The following is a 15,924-nucleotide window of genomic DNA, read 5'->3' on the forward strand; positions in this document are numbered from 1 at the left end:
CCTTTCTACACTTTTATTTATGAAATGTTTGATGAACCAATACAAAGTTAGTGTCTGTCAGCAGGCTGGTGGAGGCAGTTACAGTGTCTTCTCCACCACTGTGGGTGGGGAACTGCCGTCAAAAGTGGCTCCGTTCTCCCTCCATCTTGGCAGCGATGGACTGGGAGAGAGGCCCTGGGGCACATAGGGGATTCAAGGGCAGGAGGAAGAGTGAGATGAAGAAGACCCAGGACAGGAGCTCCTTTTCCTGGAATAAAAGGCCTGACTTCAGGCCTCTTAGTAAGAGTTAGGCTTCTATGAGCAGTGGTTTGAACCTCTCCGGAATGCTCTCCTGCCTCCCTAGGCCAGGCTTGGGAGTGCTCCCTTGGGTTACTTCTCAAAGGTCCTCTGTGATTCTCTAGTATTCCTTAGAGATGTCCTCTCTAGGGATCAGAGGGCACTGCCCTTGGAACTCAGGGTTTGTGGCAAGGATCAGGCACCATGGAGCCCAGCGGCTGTGGCTGCTGCCAGGCTGAAGCCTCAGCTACGTCCATACTTCTAAAGGGATCATGCCCTCCTTGCTCCCCAGCGGGGGCAACAGAGACTCATCCTCCAGAAACTTGAGGGGGAAGTGAACTAGGTGGCCCTGGATGTGGCTGAGTTCAGACTGGGCCAAAGAAGGGCTGACTGTGGCCAAGGGTTCCACAGCCACGTACTCCCGGAGAGACCGCAGGGAACGAGTGGCATTGGACGGCAGGCAGCGGAAGATCTAGGGTAGAAGAGCGGACATGGGAGCCAACTGAGATTGGCTGGACTCCTCATCCCCTATGCCACCTCTCGGCACCCCTGGACTACTGAATCCTAGTAGAAAATGCTCCCCAGAGGCATCGCCTTTCTGCACAGGATAACCCATCAATTCCTCATGCCAGACCTTCCCCAGCTTCTACCTGCTCATAGATGTTGGCATTGTTCTCGGCTGTTTCTTGCCACAGCTGGAAGAAGTCGTCACAGACGGGGTCTCGGAGATCCAGGTCTGGCCGGGTATTTGCCCCAAGAATCACACTAGAGAAGAATGGTACCAGTGGGCCAAATTAAGTTCCTTAAGAAACCTCAACACCTGGTACTTCCAAATAGCTGTGATAAACGGTAAGAATACATGTTAGACCACCTAGTGGGGCTTTAATTGGTCTTTCTTACTTTGATGTTTTTAAAAAAACAATTACTTTAGCTGGGCGTAGTAACTTTGAAGGCAGAGGCTGGAAGATCAAGAGTTCAAGGTCAGCCTATGCTATGAAGCAACTTCCAGTATATGTGTGTTCCTAATTGGTTGATACCGTAACTGGATTAGTCTGGTAAATCTGGTACCAGCTCTAGGAAATCCTCACATCTAGCTCAAAGGGCAGCCCCTCCCATCGCCCCCACATCCACCTGCACTCCTACCTGAAACAGTGCTTCCGCAAACTCAAGGCAAACCTGCCTGCCTGGTACTCCACCCCGTCCATGAGGGACGCCTCCATTTCTGTATCCTCAATCAGTATGGCTAGCTCACTGTCCCGTTTCCCCAGCAAGCTCCTGTCGTTGATGTTCGCAGAACCTGGGATGAGTTCAAGGGCACACTGTGTCTACTTGGGCCCAGGAGGGTCTTCCCAGCACCTCATCCCCTTTAGCCAGAGCACTAGCCTGAAGCCCCTCACTGTGAGCTTCACTGCAGACTCTGTGTCGCCCTCTGAGCCTCCCAGCCCCTCTCTTGACAGAGGACCGGGTGTAGCACTGACCAATGATGACTGTCCTGTCATCTGCAATGAGCAGCTTGCTGTGGATATAGATGAGCTCAGAGATCGGGTGTCCGCCCAGCTCCCCATGTGTGCGAAGCCCACAGATGGACACGTAATCCCGCCACGCTGTCCCCACTGTACACGAGAGAGGTGGGGGAGGGGCAGCGAAGTGAGAGGCGTCTGCTGTGAGTGGATGGGACTCCATCCCACCTCATCCCAGCAGTGAAAAGCCACCTACAGGCTGAGGAGCATGCAAGAATGACAGTGTCCTTCCCCAATTCCCAGGACTCCAGCTACCCAAGCTGCCTCCCTGTCGGGGGTCCAGGCCTTGAGCCCCCAGCACTCACTGGCTGCTTTGAGACGGTGTAAGATTGAATATTCCCCACGACACAGGGTCCTGAGAGGAAAGAAAGGGTGAGGGAGGCAGAGGCTGAAGGAGGAAGGGAAGAGCTGAGAGAGGCAGGGAGGGGTCAGGACAGGGTGGAAAGGACACTAGTGTGACCTAGTGTGCCGGGGCCATGAAGGGGGAGTCTCACTGTGGGGAAGTCACCTGTAAGTGAAGTGCAGAATGGCCTGGATTGAGTTCCCACCCCCTGTGGAGATGTCACCCTCAAAGCCAGGGAGCAAAGGCAAAAGCACGTAGACTCGGAAACACTGCCCCTGTCTGGGAGACAACAGTCAGAGGTGGGATGATCCCCAAAACGCATTCTGCCCCTACACCTGGGCTTCCGCAATGCCCCATCTCTGCCTTACTTGTGGGCCTTCAGGATTCTGTCCACAATCTCATCGCCCACCTTGTTCAGAACGGTACGCCCATCCGAGCAGCTAATAAAGAACTGGTTCTGGGGAAAGGATCAGAGAAACATCAGCATCCTGGTCTTGACCTCTGGCCCCAGTCCAAGGTCCCAGCCAGACCAGGCCTCAAAGACTGATCCTCCTGATGTCCCCAGGCCCTCTGCTGGGACATCCTTGCCATCTTCTCCCTCCACTTCTGCCTCAGTCAGACCTCAATGTACAGAAAGTGCTGGCTCTCTCTGATGGTATGTAGGTAGGCATTGAGGATGGAGTTCTCCAAAGTCCCTGCTGACCATCGGTCCACAGACCTCAAGACCTATGGCATGGTGAATAGAATGTGGTTTATAAGACCAGGAGAGGAGAAACTGGGCACGGTGGGGGGTGGGAGTGGGCTCTGGGGTGGGGGGAAGGTGCTGCGGGCTAATGAGAGGGAGGGTAGGGGCTGGCTGATCAGGATTGTCACCTGCACAGTGGTGCACTGCCCGCCTGGGATGGTGAAAGGCAGATGGTTAGCAGTGCTGGTGGACTTGGGCAGCAGGTAGGGGTACGTGGGTATCTTGTACTTGGCCTTGGTGGTCTGCCATGAAGGGACAGCAGAGTCAGCAGAAGGTGAGAGGCCGAACCTGGCCTTTCCCTCCCTCCCTCCGGAGTCAGCACCTTCGTGAAGTTCCAGCGCTGGATGAAGTGGCGGGCAAGGTCCCGGGCAGCTGCGCCGTGTACAACCACGCCGACATCCCTCCATGGCATCCTAGGTGAGGTCTCTCTGTCAATAAAATCTGGAAGTCCCAGGACAGTTAAGGGAGAAGTGAGGGCTGGCGTGTTGGGGATACTTGGAACAGAAGTGTGCTGGCTTGTCAACTTGACTCAAGCTAGAGTCATCAGAGAGGAGGGAACCTCGATTGAGATAATGCCTCCGTAAGATTGGGCAAGCCTGTAGGGCATTTTCCTATTAGTGATTGATGTGGAAGGGCCTAACCATTGTGGGTAGGACCACCCCTGGGCTGGTGGTCCTGGGTTCTTTAAGAAAGCAGGCTGAACAAGCCATAGGGAGCAAGCCAGTAAGCAGCATCTCTCCATGGTCTCTGCAGTAGCTCCTGCCTCCAGGTTCCTGCCATGCTTGACTTCCTGTCCTGACTTCCTTTGATGAACAATAATGTGGAAATAACCCCTTTCCTCCCCAAGTCGCTTTTTGTCATGGGTTTCCTCACAGCAACAGTAACCCTGACTAAGACGGGGACGAAAAGGGAGATGTAGAGAAGGAACCTTCCAGAGGGAAGGCCGCACTCTCCGTGACTCATTTCACCTCAGCTTCTGCCCCAGCTGTCAGCTCCTGGAGGCCTTGGGGGAGGGAGCCTCACCTTCGAAAGGCCGATCCAGCTGCACCCAGTCCTTGGTGATGAGATTGCTGTAGTCCTTTCCCAACCAGAAGAGTCGGTTATGCGACAGGTCTGGGGTGGCTGCAGGGTCTGCGCCTGCTGTGGGCGTCTGTAGGAAGAATACACCACATCCAGGCAAAGTGAGGTCATTGGGCCAGGCCAAAGAGAAGACAGGTGCACTGCAGCAGAGGCTGCTCCCCTAACCTCCCCGGTCAGCTGCAGTCCAGTCCGAGTCAGACATGTGTGTGTGTGTCCATCCCAGGCTGGCCTCAAACTTGAAATCCTCCTGACTGACATCTCTATAATCTCAGCAATCTGGAAGCTGAGATGGGGATGACAGATTTTGGATAGCTTGAGCTATACAGTTAAACCCTGTCCCAGAAACAACAGCATAGCTTCTGGAGTCTCTGAACGGCTGAGGAGCTCTGCAGGTCGGCACTGCTGGGAAGGGTGTAAACATAGAGTACCTGGCCTTGGGGGAGCTCAGGATGGCCTTGGGCAATTACCTGTGAATCTGTAGATTCAGAGGGGTCCCCAAGGTCAGTCAGTCGGTACTGCACATCATCCCAGCGGCCATAGGCAAGGTCCAGCCCCCCCAAGAAAGCCACTACTTGGTCTACCACCAGGAGCTTTTCATGATGGGCCCACAGTGTCACAAGGTCTGGGTGGCGCATCACCTAGAATTGGGTGGAGGGGTGGATGGGGGAGGGTTTAGGTGAGAGGACTGGGCAGGGAAAGATGGAGGATGAGACATTTCATGGAGAGGAAGGGCAGTGGCTGTGGTGTAGAAAGGGACTCAGGCCTGAACATCACCTTTATGTTGGGGTGCAGCAGCATCAGCACCCTCTTGCTATAGCCACTGTTGATGCCCAAGGCCAGTTCCACTTCCTTAAACAGCAGTATGGATATACGGACACCTTCTTCCTGGTAGTAAGTGGGAAAACCAAATCCTAGTGCCTCTCCCCAAGTGGCCCCATCCGACTCCCATGCTCAGGATTCCTGTATGCCCCTCCGCCCTTCCTGGATGCTCTCCCTCGTGCACCCGTCATGGCGCTTGCAGCAGAAGGCTCTCCCACTCATCTATCCACCCACCTTTCATAACCTAACCAGGCATCGCCCCAACCATCTACTCATCATCTTAACTCCTGTCTGCCATCGACCTAATCACCTCCACCTTCCCACGTCATATCCTTCCATTCATCTCCCTGGTCTTTTTTATCCCTGTTTGAGACACAGACTTTAGTCCAAGCTGGTATAATATTCAGTACACAGCCAAGGCTAACCTTCCGCTCATCTCCATCTCCCAAGTGCTGGAATTACAGGTGGGTGCCACCACACCCGTTTTCTGCCATCTATCCGCTCTCTCCCCATCATCCATGTGTCCTTTCTCTTGTCCACATTCACATCGACATTCACTAATGCCAGATGTGGTGGCCTGCACCTTTAATCCCAGCACTGATGAGGCAGAGGCAGGCGGATCTCCAAGTGTGCCAGCCTGGTCTATATAGAGAGTTCCAGGCCAGCCAAGGAACTGTCTTAAAAACAAAGCACTCACAAATGCTTGGTGTATTACAGGTGCCGTGCTTTTGTGCTGGGACTTAGGATGCTGCCCAGCAAAGAGACACAGCCATCTACACCAGACAGCACAGAAAGGGTCTGAGTAGTGGGAACCTAATCTGTGCGAGTATCCTGAAGAGGGAACCAGGTGACAGCTGACAAACACTGAGCCAGGAGGGGGACAGTTCCTGGTCCTGAAGCCTCAGACTCCCAACCTTCTCCTTGGACGACTCCTGCTGAAGTCCTTCCAGTTAACTCCCACCCACAGCCAACCCACTCCTCACCGCCTTCCTCTTGAGCATAACGTCCAGTCTCCAGTCCTCTGAATGGGCTGGACGCTTCAGGTAAATCTCAGGACTCAACCTGGAAGTCAGGGCAGTGGGTAAGGAGCAAGCTAAGGTGAAGACAGCTCTCCCTCCCCCAGCCCCCAGGCACAGCTCTGCCCTTATACCCCTTTATCCCTTGCACCTGACCTCACTCACCACCAGTCCGTGATGAAAATTTCCTCCCGAGCTCGCAGGATGGCGTCTGCCACAGCAGCAAAGTAACCTGCCCCATTCACAAACCTGGGGGGAGGCCAAGCCAAGGAGGTCAGGGGAGTCAGAAGCCAGAAAGTTCTGGAGAGTAAAGACCGGAGGATAGTCATGGGTCAGAGGTGACGGCAGGGTCAGAGATCAGGAATGATCAGAGAGGTTAGAACGTATCAAATACATCGAGTGGGATTAATCGGTGTGACCTACCAGAGTGAGCTAAGTAAGAATGACAAAACACGATCATACAGAAACTGACCAAAGACCGCAAGGATGAATTCATCACACATTAAACAGCTCCAGCAGAACAATAGGAAACAAATGAAAGGAAAAACAGAGAAGCTGAAGAGTAAGCAAAGAATCAGAGCTGGCAGTTCACAGCAGATACTAAGATGGTCGGTCGGTCATAGGGCAAAATGCTCAGTTCCCTAATTAACAAGAAATCAGGGCAGGGCCTGTAACCCCAGGCTGAGGCCAGACGATTACCGAAAGTTTGAAATGTCACATTCACAAGGAATTCAAGTTAAATAAGTAGCCCTGGCTGTCCTTGAATTTACTCTGTAGACCAGGCTGGCTTCCAACTCACAGACTGGACTGCCTCTGCCTCCCAAGCGCCGGGGCACAGGTGAGCACTGCCACGCCTGGCTTTTTAAAGGAAACAGTGCCTTCAGCCAGGCGTGGTGCTTTGTGTCTATAACCTCAGCTTTCAGCAGGGTAAGGCAGGAAGACCTGTCTCAACCAAACCAAACCACGAAAGACACTCATCTGTAACAGTATCAGCGTGTAAGAAGCGGGTATTCTCACCAACCACAGGAACCGGTTATCGACCTTGTTGAGACAGGATCTCACTGTGGTCCAGGCCGGCCTTGAAGGTTCGACTCTCAGTTCTTTGCACATGCCAGTGTTCTATTGTTGAGCTACATCCAGCCAACATAAACCTCAAATTTTTTCAAATACATACTCTTTAATGCCATTAAATATATATGGCGATTTTGTTTTCGTTTTTTGACAGGATCTCACTCCGCAACCTGCTAGTCTGAAACCATCTATGTAGACCAGGCTGGACTTGAACTTGGAAAAACACTGCCTCTGCCTCCCTAGTGCAGGATTAAAGGTGTATGACATCATACCTAGGCTCTTTATTTAAAAAAAATTCTTATTTATTTATTTATTGGTTTTTTTGAGACAGGGTTTCTCTGTGTAACAGTTCTAAGTGTCCTGTAACTAGTTCTTGTAGACCAGGCTGGCCTCAAACTCACAGAGATCTGTCTCTCTTTGCCTCCCAAGCTGGGATCAAAGGTGTGTGCCACCAATGCCCAGCAATAAATAAATAAATAATGTTACATTGATTTATTTGAAGGGTGGGGGGCAGGGAAAAGACCAGGGACGATTTCAGGGAGTCAGGACTCTTACACTGTGTGAATCCCAGGGGTCAAACTCAGCTTGTCAAGCTTGGCAAAGTGCCTTTACCTGCTGAGTCATTTTGACAGCCAGTAACTGTATTTCTAGGAATACATATTCTAAATATTTAGGCAAAGATTATGTTTATGGGGGATGTTATCTTAAAGACAGAAAGAAAAAATAACCTAAGTGTCCAGTGTTTTCTTTTCAAAGACTTTATTTAATTTCATGTGCACTGGTGTTCTGTTTGTATTCATGGCCATGTAGGGGAGTTGGATCCCCTGGAACTGGAGTTACAGACAGTTGTGAGCTGCGTGTGGGTGCTGAGAATTAACGTGGGTCCTCTGGAAGAACAGCCAGTGCTCTTAACCACTGAGTCACCTCTCCAGCCTGTAAATGTCCAGTCTTTAAATGGAAGAAAACTGAGACTAAAATAGAGTTGACAATCCCATTTGCGTTAAAGTAAAAAGTAACATATGCACATGCGTATAAGAACATGCAGGTGATGCCAGAGAACACAAAACTGTTGCCAAGGTTACTTCTGGGAGGAGAAATGCAACTGACTGGAGGGGGCTACAAAACAATGGGGTGAGGCAGGGAGTGGCAATTACAACTGCTTTGTGCAACTGTTTTTATTTCAAGATAGTGTCTTACCCTGACTGTGTAGTCCAGGCTGTCCTCAGACTTGAATCAATTCTCCTGTCTCTCTCAAATGCTGGGATTACTGGTCTCTCCACCATCGCATCTAGCTTGAATTTTTTTACTTATACATCACTGTACTTTTTTCTCTTAAGTGCTGGAGACCAAGTTCAGGATCTCCCTGGTGGTAGGCAGGGAACCAAGTTCAGGATCTCCCTGGTGATAGGCAGGGGACCAAGTTCAGGATCTCCCTGGTGATAGGCAAATAGCCTCCCACTGAGCCACACCCTTTCATTTGACTCCTCAGTCCAGGAGGGTGGCCAGGAGCAGCCTTGACTCCAACTGCTTGCATGTAAATCCCAGTTCCACTGTCACTGTATGACCCTGGGTAAGTTACCCAGCATGTTCTTGTCTCCACTCCTTCATGTATAGAACCGAGATAACAACTGTGCTTGCCTAGTAAGAGTTCAGAGGATGCAACAGGTTAATATGTGAAACATGCTTCACTCCTGGCACACAGTAAGCTCTACATAAACAGTGGCTAGTACTCATGTATTAAAAATAAACCAGGGTGCCAGGCGGTGGTGGCGCACACCTTTAATCCCAGCACTCGGGAGGCAGAGGCAGGCGGATCTCTGTGAGTTCGAGGCCAGCCTCGTCTACAAGAGCTAGTTCCAGGACAGGCTCCAAAGTTACAGAGAAACCCTATCTTGAAAAATCAAAATAAATAAATAAATAAACAAACAAACAAACAAACCAGGGCTAGAGAAAAGGCTCAGTGGCTAACAGCACTGGCTGTTCTTCCAGAGGACCTAGGTTCGATTCTCAGCACCCACATGGCAGCTTCTAACAGTTTTTGTTTTGGGTTGTTTCAAGACAGGGTTTTTCTGTGTAGCCTTGGCTATCCTGGAACTTGTTCTGTAGATCAGGGTGGCCTCAAACTCATAGAGATCCTCCCGCCTCTGCCTGGTTTGCAACAGTGTTTAACTCCAGTTCCAGGAGAATACAATGACCTCATCTGGTCTCCATGGACACCAAGCATGCATGTGGTACAAAGACACACATGCAAAACACACAAAATAGAGCCCAGCACATGTCTATTATCCCAGCACTGAGGAGGCAGACAGAGGCAGATCCTGAGAGTTTGCTTGCTAACCATTACAGTTAAATTAGTAAGTTCTAGGTTCAGAGAACCTAGCTCAAAAAACAAAAAATGAAGTGATTGGAGTTGGAGAGAGATCTCAGCAGTTAAGAGTGTTTACTGCTCTTGCAGAGGACCCAGGTTTGGTTCCCAGCACCCACCCACATGGCAGTTCACAACCATCTGTAACTCCAGTTCCAAGGGATCTGACACCTCTCTTTCTGGCACCATTGGACACCAAGCACACACATGGTGTGCATACATACATGCGGATAAAACATTCAGACACATAAAAATAAGCAAATAGACAAACAAGTAAAAACTAAGGTGAGGAGTAGCTCAGGAAAATCTCAGTTGTCTCGGCCTTCACATGCACACACACACATGTTCACGCACACCCGCACACACACACATGTACACCATACACACAAAACAATAAAAGAAGGAAACGGTGCTGGGCTCGATGGTTTAAGGGGCTTGCAGTGTGAGCATGATGAGCTGAGCGCAGGTCTTCAGCACCAAAATAAGAAAGCCAGGCAGAGCAGCACATGCCCATAAGTCCAGTGCCAGGGCAGGGCTAGAGACTGGCAGATCTCACGGGCTTGCTGCCCAGCCAGTCTAGCCAAATCGGTAAGCTCCAGACACCGTTTCAAAATTAAAATGGAGGTGCCTGAGACACGTGCAATGGTTAAAAGCCCTTCTTGCAGAAGACCCAAGTTCAATTCCCAGCACCCATATGGTGGCTCACAGCCTTCCATAACTCCAGATCCAGGGGATCCAATGCTTTCTTCTGACCTGTAGGGCATTGCATGCCTGTGGTGCCCAGCTACACATGCCACATAAAACACGCACACATAAGATAATAAATGTTTTTAAAATGGAAATTGATAGAGGATGACAATGACTGCCAATCTCTGATTTTTACACACACACACACACACACCTGGACACACACACACACCTGGACACATACACATACACCTGGACACATACACACACACCTGGACACACACATACAAGTGGATACACACACACAAACACACACACAAGTACATACACACACACAAGTGCACACACAAGTAGCTTTATCTTAGTGGTAGAATGCTTGCCTAGCATTTATGGCATCCCAGGTTTAATCCCCAATGCTGCAAAAGTAAGGCAATAAATAAAAAAAAATTAATATCAACACCACCGCTAAGAAAAATTTCCTCTTATGCCCATTTTGCCTTTGAAGAAGGTCAGTCAACCTCCTGGCTCAGCATGCTAGATTCTGCGAGATCTGGAGCCACGGACTCACCGGACCCTCAGCGCTATGCCCTCCCTATGCCTCTGGAAGCCTGTCCTGACATCCTCCCTGGGACAGTGCTCCCCTCTGTGTGCCTGTCCATACATCTACCACCCTGTGGTGAGTTCACATAGGTATATAATTAGATCACCTCCTCCCCTAAACCGGAGAGGCCTGTGTCTTATTGCCACTACCGGATGGAGCACATACCAAGTGCTTAAGATTTAAATGCTTATTAAGTATTTAAGGGATAGAACAAATCAAACCGATTTGGGAGCTCCCTGTGGTTAAAATGCTCATAAGAGTCAGGGAGGTTAGAGGACAAAGGACATGGCCAAGTTAGAAGATCATGAGAAAGCAGACAAATCAATGTGGTTAAGGAGGTTAAGGGGGCCGGGTGGTGGCGCACGCCTTTAATCCCAGCACTTGGGATGCAGAGGCAGGTGGATCTCTATGAGTTTAAGGCCAGCCTGGTCTACAGAGTGAGTTCAGGGACAGGATCCAAAGCTACACAGAGAAACCTTGTCTTGAAAAAAAACTAGAGGTAAAGCGGTCAGAGAGATGAGACATGAGGTCAGAGGAGATAAGAGAGAGGATCATGAACTCAGAGAATAGCAAGGCAGAAAGAAAGCTACACAGAAGCTCAGAAAGGACATCAGGGTCTCACCACCGGGCCAAGGTGCCGGGCCGGGGCGGGGCATAGCTGTCATGTCTATGTAGCTGTAGGAAATCTCTGCCTGGACCCTGTGCCAGCTCCGTGATCTCCTGGCCCCACCACCGTGCCTGCCGGTAGCTGCCACATTTGAGTATCAGGGACCTGCACAGAAAAAAGACGCTTTACCACTAATCCTTCTCCTTCAGCCTACAGTCTTGCCCAGAGACACCTCCCCCGCCTTGGCTGCTACCGTCTCTTTATTCCCCCAGTAGCCCCTAAGCTGGAGTCCACAGACATACTGAACCCAGCTCCTAGGTGGGTTTCCAGAGACCAGCACTGTATCAGACACGCATTTGACAATAACATTGTTGAATAAGCAAATGGAGTTTAGCTTCCTTTCCTCCCTCCTTCCCTCTCTCCCTTTTCTTAAGTCAGAGTTTCACTATAGAGCTCTACAGAGCCAATCCTCCCAGCTTAGCCTCCCAAGGGCTGGGATTACAGGTGTCCATTACCATGCAGACTTTTTTTAAAAAAAGGTTTCATTTGGCTGTGATGGCGCACACCTTTAATCCCAGCACTCGGGAGGCAGAGGCAGGTGGATCTCTGTGAGTTCGATGCCAGCCTGGTCTACAGAGCTAGTTCCAGGACAGGCTCCAATGCTACAGAGAAACCCTGTCTCAAAAACAAAACAAAAAACAAACAAGTTTTTAGTGTGCATGTGCACATGTGTGTGAAGATGCCCACAGAATCCAGAAGAAGGCATCAGCCTCCCTAGAGCTGGAGTTACTGGTGGGCATAAGCCGCCCTGCATGGGTGCAAGGAACAGAACTTGGGGCCTCAGCAAGAGCACCACCCACTCCTCTGTTTCCAGCCTCCACCCTCTCTCCATTTATTCCAATCCCCTGCACCACAGGCCCTTACTCTAGGACTATCCTAAATACATGGACAGACTAGTTCTCTGCATCAAAGCTCTGGCTGGACCAAGGACTGAAGAGCTTCCCCCCCCAACTCCAGCTCAGCTCCCCTCAGGGCCACACCAGGGAGGCCTTACCTGTGGGAGGTGTCGATCCTCACCCCATACCGCGCTTCTGTGCTCCTTTTCCCCACCTGCACCTCAAAGCCAGGGTCGAAAAGCTGAACAAAGGAGATGGTGCCAGTCTCCAGGCGCATGTACAACAGGAAAGAGTCCTTCACCACCAGCCACCTGGAGGGGAGGGGCTGCGTCTACGGTCCAGGTCCTCCAGATCTCCCTCTTTACCTGCCCCACTGATCCCTGCTCAGCTCCAGTCCTCACCTCTTGGACCATCGATAACAAACTTGGTCCCGGCCACAGCAGGTGAAGCCAGGAACCCGATGCCCGCCTGAGCGCTTCCGGATCACCCCTTCCCTACGGGGACAAGCAGGAGAGTTGGGGACTCTAGGCACATGTACCACATGTTTTCCAAGCAGGGAGATGGGGAGTGGTGCCTGCAGAAGGCTGGGAGAGGGGTTCCCACACTCACAGTCCTTTGGAGCCGAGGTCTGGGATAAAGGAGAGTTGACTGACTTCTAAAAATTCTGTCTGCAGAGGAAGAAATAAGCTCAGGGGGACACTTGGCTTTCAGCCCCTCAGCCCTACTAATTCTGCCCCTTTGTTCCCTGGGGATCTCATGATCCTCATCGAAAGAAAGAAAGAAAGAAAGAAAGAAAGAGAGAGAGAAAAAGAGAGAAAGAAAGAATAAAGGAAGGAAGGAAGGAAGGAAGGAAGAAAGAAAGAAAGAAAGAAAGAAAGAAAGAAAGAAAGAAGTCAGCCCCAGGCATCCTAGGACATGATGGCACAGGCCTTTACTCCCAGCACTAAGGAAGCAGAAGCAGGTAAATCTCTGTCGCTTCAAGGCCAGCCTGGTCTATAGGGTTAGTTCTAGCTTAGCCAGGGTTACACAGTAAGACCCTGTCAATAAAAGGGGGGGGGGGTGGAGAGAGAAGAGAGACAGACACACCCAGGCTTCTAGACCCTGGACCCTGGACTTACCATGGCATGGTAATTTCGATAGAAAGACATGGTCAGGAGGCGGTTGAGGTAATTTTCCAGGTATTTCTGAACGGGGTTGGGAAAGAAGCAGATGTAAGGCAGAGCCTTGTGCATACTCCACACCTTGCTATAGGACCTGGTGTTTGGTCATACCTGCTTGCTGGCTGCGTGTCTGGTAGAGCCCTCAGAACCTCCTCGGGGTAGGGAGGGAATGTCCTCATTGGCGGCCTCTCGGGCTGGAGAATAGGCCACAGCAAAGCTATGGAGGAGATGAAGGAAGGCTCAGGGAAGAGCTGGCAGGCTAGATCCCTGAAACACTGGAGCCGGCCTTGGAGTGGGAGAAAGGCTGGCAAAAGAAAGGGTCTCTCTCTGTCCTGGGAATGGAGACAAGAGGGGTGGGGTGTTGCCAAGGACATTTTGGGCATCCAGCCTGGCTGAAATGTTGGCACAGTATGATGGACAAAGAGAACCAGCAGGGAAAGTTTCCTGGGAACTAGGGTCCAGCACAGAGCTGGGAGAGGAAAGGTTATGCTAGGTGGTAGGATGGGGTTGAGATAGGCAGACAGGAATGAAGGATGCCAGGGGGTGACGACTATGTTTGCCTTTCACAGAAAGCCATCAAGTCCCACTCACCGAGCCAGAGGGAGCAGACTCATCAAGACTTTGTGTCTCTGGAGGTCCCGATGGAGCTCCTGAAAGTGTCGGAATTTCTTCTTGGTTGTCCAGCTAAAGTCACCATGAGTCAGGCGGACAGAATATAGAGTACAGGTTCCCACCTGGGGGTATGAAAATCCGAAAGTCATGGCCTCCAGGTCTTCCGGTCCAATCCACTCTGGCCAGGCCGCCCTCTCCCACCCTCCCTAGTATCAGCCCCACCACCTTGGATCCGCTGGTGTATCTTTCCGTGCCCACCACCTGGGCTGTGACCGGGACCCCAGGGGCGAACACCAAGGGGTGCACTTTCAGAGGCTGAAGGTCGTAGATGGCCAGAAAGGGATGCATTCGATCAGCTGGGAGGAAAGAAAAGCCCAAGGGTGTAGCTTTCAGGAGGCCCCAGGTCCCGATCCTCCCCTCCGTGGGGGCCATCTCCTTCTGTACCTGGATCCTCTCCCTCCCGCAGAGTGTCAACCTCATCTGGCTCCATGTGCAACTGGCTGGAGTCCAGGTAGTCCCCGTAAGGGAAGAGGTTCTCCTGGGTTGCAGTCATTCTAGGAATAGGAGGAAGCCTCAGGAAGGAACTCGCCCATACAGAAACACCCCTTCCCGTCCTAACGCCCCCAGTCCTCACCCATTTCATTCAGCAGATTCCCAACTTCTATAGTTACAGACCGACGCCCCTCTAAGCATCCACTCCCTGCAACCCCCATCCTTCCCGCAGTCCTTCAACCAGAGCCCAGCAGCCCCGCCTCTCATCTGTATCCAGGGTTCAAGAAGCACCTAGCCAAGCTGGGATGGCCTCGAACTGGGGTGAGGTAAATCGAAGGGAGGAATCCCGGTGACAGCGAGGCTCGAAGTCAGCGCGGACGGACTGGAAGCGAGGGTCCCGGCGGGAATGAGGAAGTTACGACGCGCTCCCCGCCCAGGAGAGAAATCCCGAAATCTGGGTGTGCGTCTGAGTCAGAAGGCCGGAGCAGATCCAGCCGGACCCCGACCCCGATCTCAGCGGAGCCACGTCCCCGGCCCCTCACCCCGGCTGCGGGCGCCGGCACCCGCGCGGGTTGGCAGACACGGGGAGCAGAACACAGCGAGGAAGCCCACACCCCAGAGGGCCGGGGCGGGACCGGGGCTCAGCGCCTGCCCTCGGGGGCGGGACGGCCCCCCGGCCTCACCCCCGCGGGTGTCGCGTCAGCCGCGTCCCGCCCCTGCCACCCTCTGCCCGCCCACTCTCGGGCCGCCCACTCCCCAGGGCCGTCCACTGCCTCTGGATGCCCTCGGGGCACCTGGCTGGCAAGGTCCAGCTCCCCGAGTGTGCGACCCACCCCGCGCACATTCCTCTACTGCGCGCGCGCGCGGGTTGTGTGGTCTCCAGCGCTGCCTGGAATCAGGGCGGAACCTGCCGGTGTCCTCTTGCTGAGGCCGGTAGAGAGAGCATTTGTTGATGGGAGGTAATAAGAGAATTAAAAACCAGAAGAATGGTGACGACAAGTTCGTTGCTGTGTGAGAGATCACATTCTTTATTCGCAAACGTTTATTGCTCTGTAGGGATTAACCAGACACCGAAGTACAGTAAACCAGTCACAGAACCTGCTCGCCTGTAAGTGCCAGTCTAGAAAAAACATTTTTTTTCCAATCCTAAAGGTCGTCCATCCTTCCTTCCTTCCCTCCTTTCTTCCTTCCCTCCTTCCTTCCTTCCTCCCTCTCTTCCTTCCTCTTTCCTTTCTTCCGTCTTCTCTTCTAAGTTTCTACTGATAAACATTTGAGTTATTTTAGGTTTTGTCCACTGGAAACGAAGCTACCATAAACATCTATGTACCAGTCATTTTTTGTGGACTTTACTTCTCTTCTGTAAATAACCAGAGTGGGATATAAATATATATCTGTAAATAACTTATACCGGGTCATATAAGTGTATGTTTAACTTACAGGAGTCTGTCAAGACCTGGGCTTGGCAGTTCGTAGCCCAGCAGCAAAGAGTATGTGGTAAGAGGATTGTAAAACTTGGGGGTGGAGGCCGGCTGAGACTACACAGCAAAGCACTGCCAAAATAAACAAAATAAAACAAAAAACCCAAAAAACAAAAACAGGGGCTGGAAAGATGGCTCCGTGCTTAAGGACCTGAG

At 51.6% G+C, this 15,924-nt stretch overlaps 1 protein-coding gene across 1 annotated transcript; it reads right to left on the bottom strand.

Annotated features, from left to right (window-relative positions):
- Positions 1-14,928, bottom strand: Pld2 (phospholipase D2). Its single transcript, XM_075991897.1, has 25 exons — positions 14,582-14,928; positions 14,243-14,352; positions 14,024-14,154; positions 13,778-13,920; positions 13,298-13,403; positions 13,145-13,210; positions 12,636-12,694; positions 12,428-12,520; positions 12,185-12,337; positions 11,146-11,295; positions 5,965-6,048; positions 5,767-5,845; positions 4,739-4,849; positions 4,432-4,602; positions 3,908-4,034; positions 3,207-3,325; positions 3,013-3,126; positions 2,761-2,865; positions 2,508-2,596; positions 2,305-2,418; positions 2,102-2,151; positions 1,755-1,889; positions 1,420-1,573; positions 927-1,041; positions 1-748 (listed from the first exon to the last, which is right to left on the bottom strand). The coding sequence occupies exons 2-25, from the start codon at positions 14,349-14,351 to the stop codon at positions 524-526; spliced, it is 2,802 nt and encodes a 933-aa protein (XP_075848012.1). The 5' UTR covers position 14,352; positions 14,582-14,928; the 3' UTR covers positions 1-523.
- Between the last annotated feature and the right edge of the window lie 996 nt (positions 14,929-15,924).

This window comes from Microtus pennsylvanicus, chromosome 11 (assembly GCF_037038515.1).
Source record: "Microtus pennsylvanicus isolate mMicPen1 chromosome 11, mMicPen1.hap1, whole genome shotgun sequence".
NCBI classification, from domain to species: domain Eukaryota; kingdom Metazoa; phylum Chordata; class Mammalia; order Rodentia; family Cricetidae; genus Microtus; species Microtus pennsylvanicus.

Coding starts and splice junctions, on each gene's coding strand:
- Pld2 (XM_075991897.1), bottom strand. CDS start 14,351: ATGACTGCAACCCAGGAGAACCTCTTCCCTTACGGGGACTACCTGGAC. Junction 3,127..3,206: donor AGCGCTGGAACTTCACGAAG/GTGCTGACTCCG, acceptor CCTTCATGGCAG/ACCACCAAGGCCAAGTACAA. Junction 749..926: donor ATGCCAACATCTATGAGCAG/GTAGAAGCTGGG, acceptor CTTCTACCCTAG/ATCTTCCGCTGCCTGCCGTC.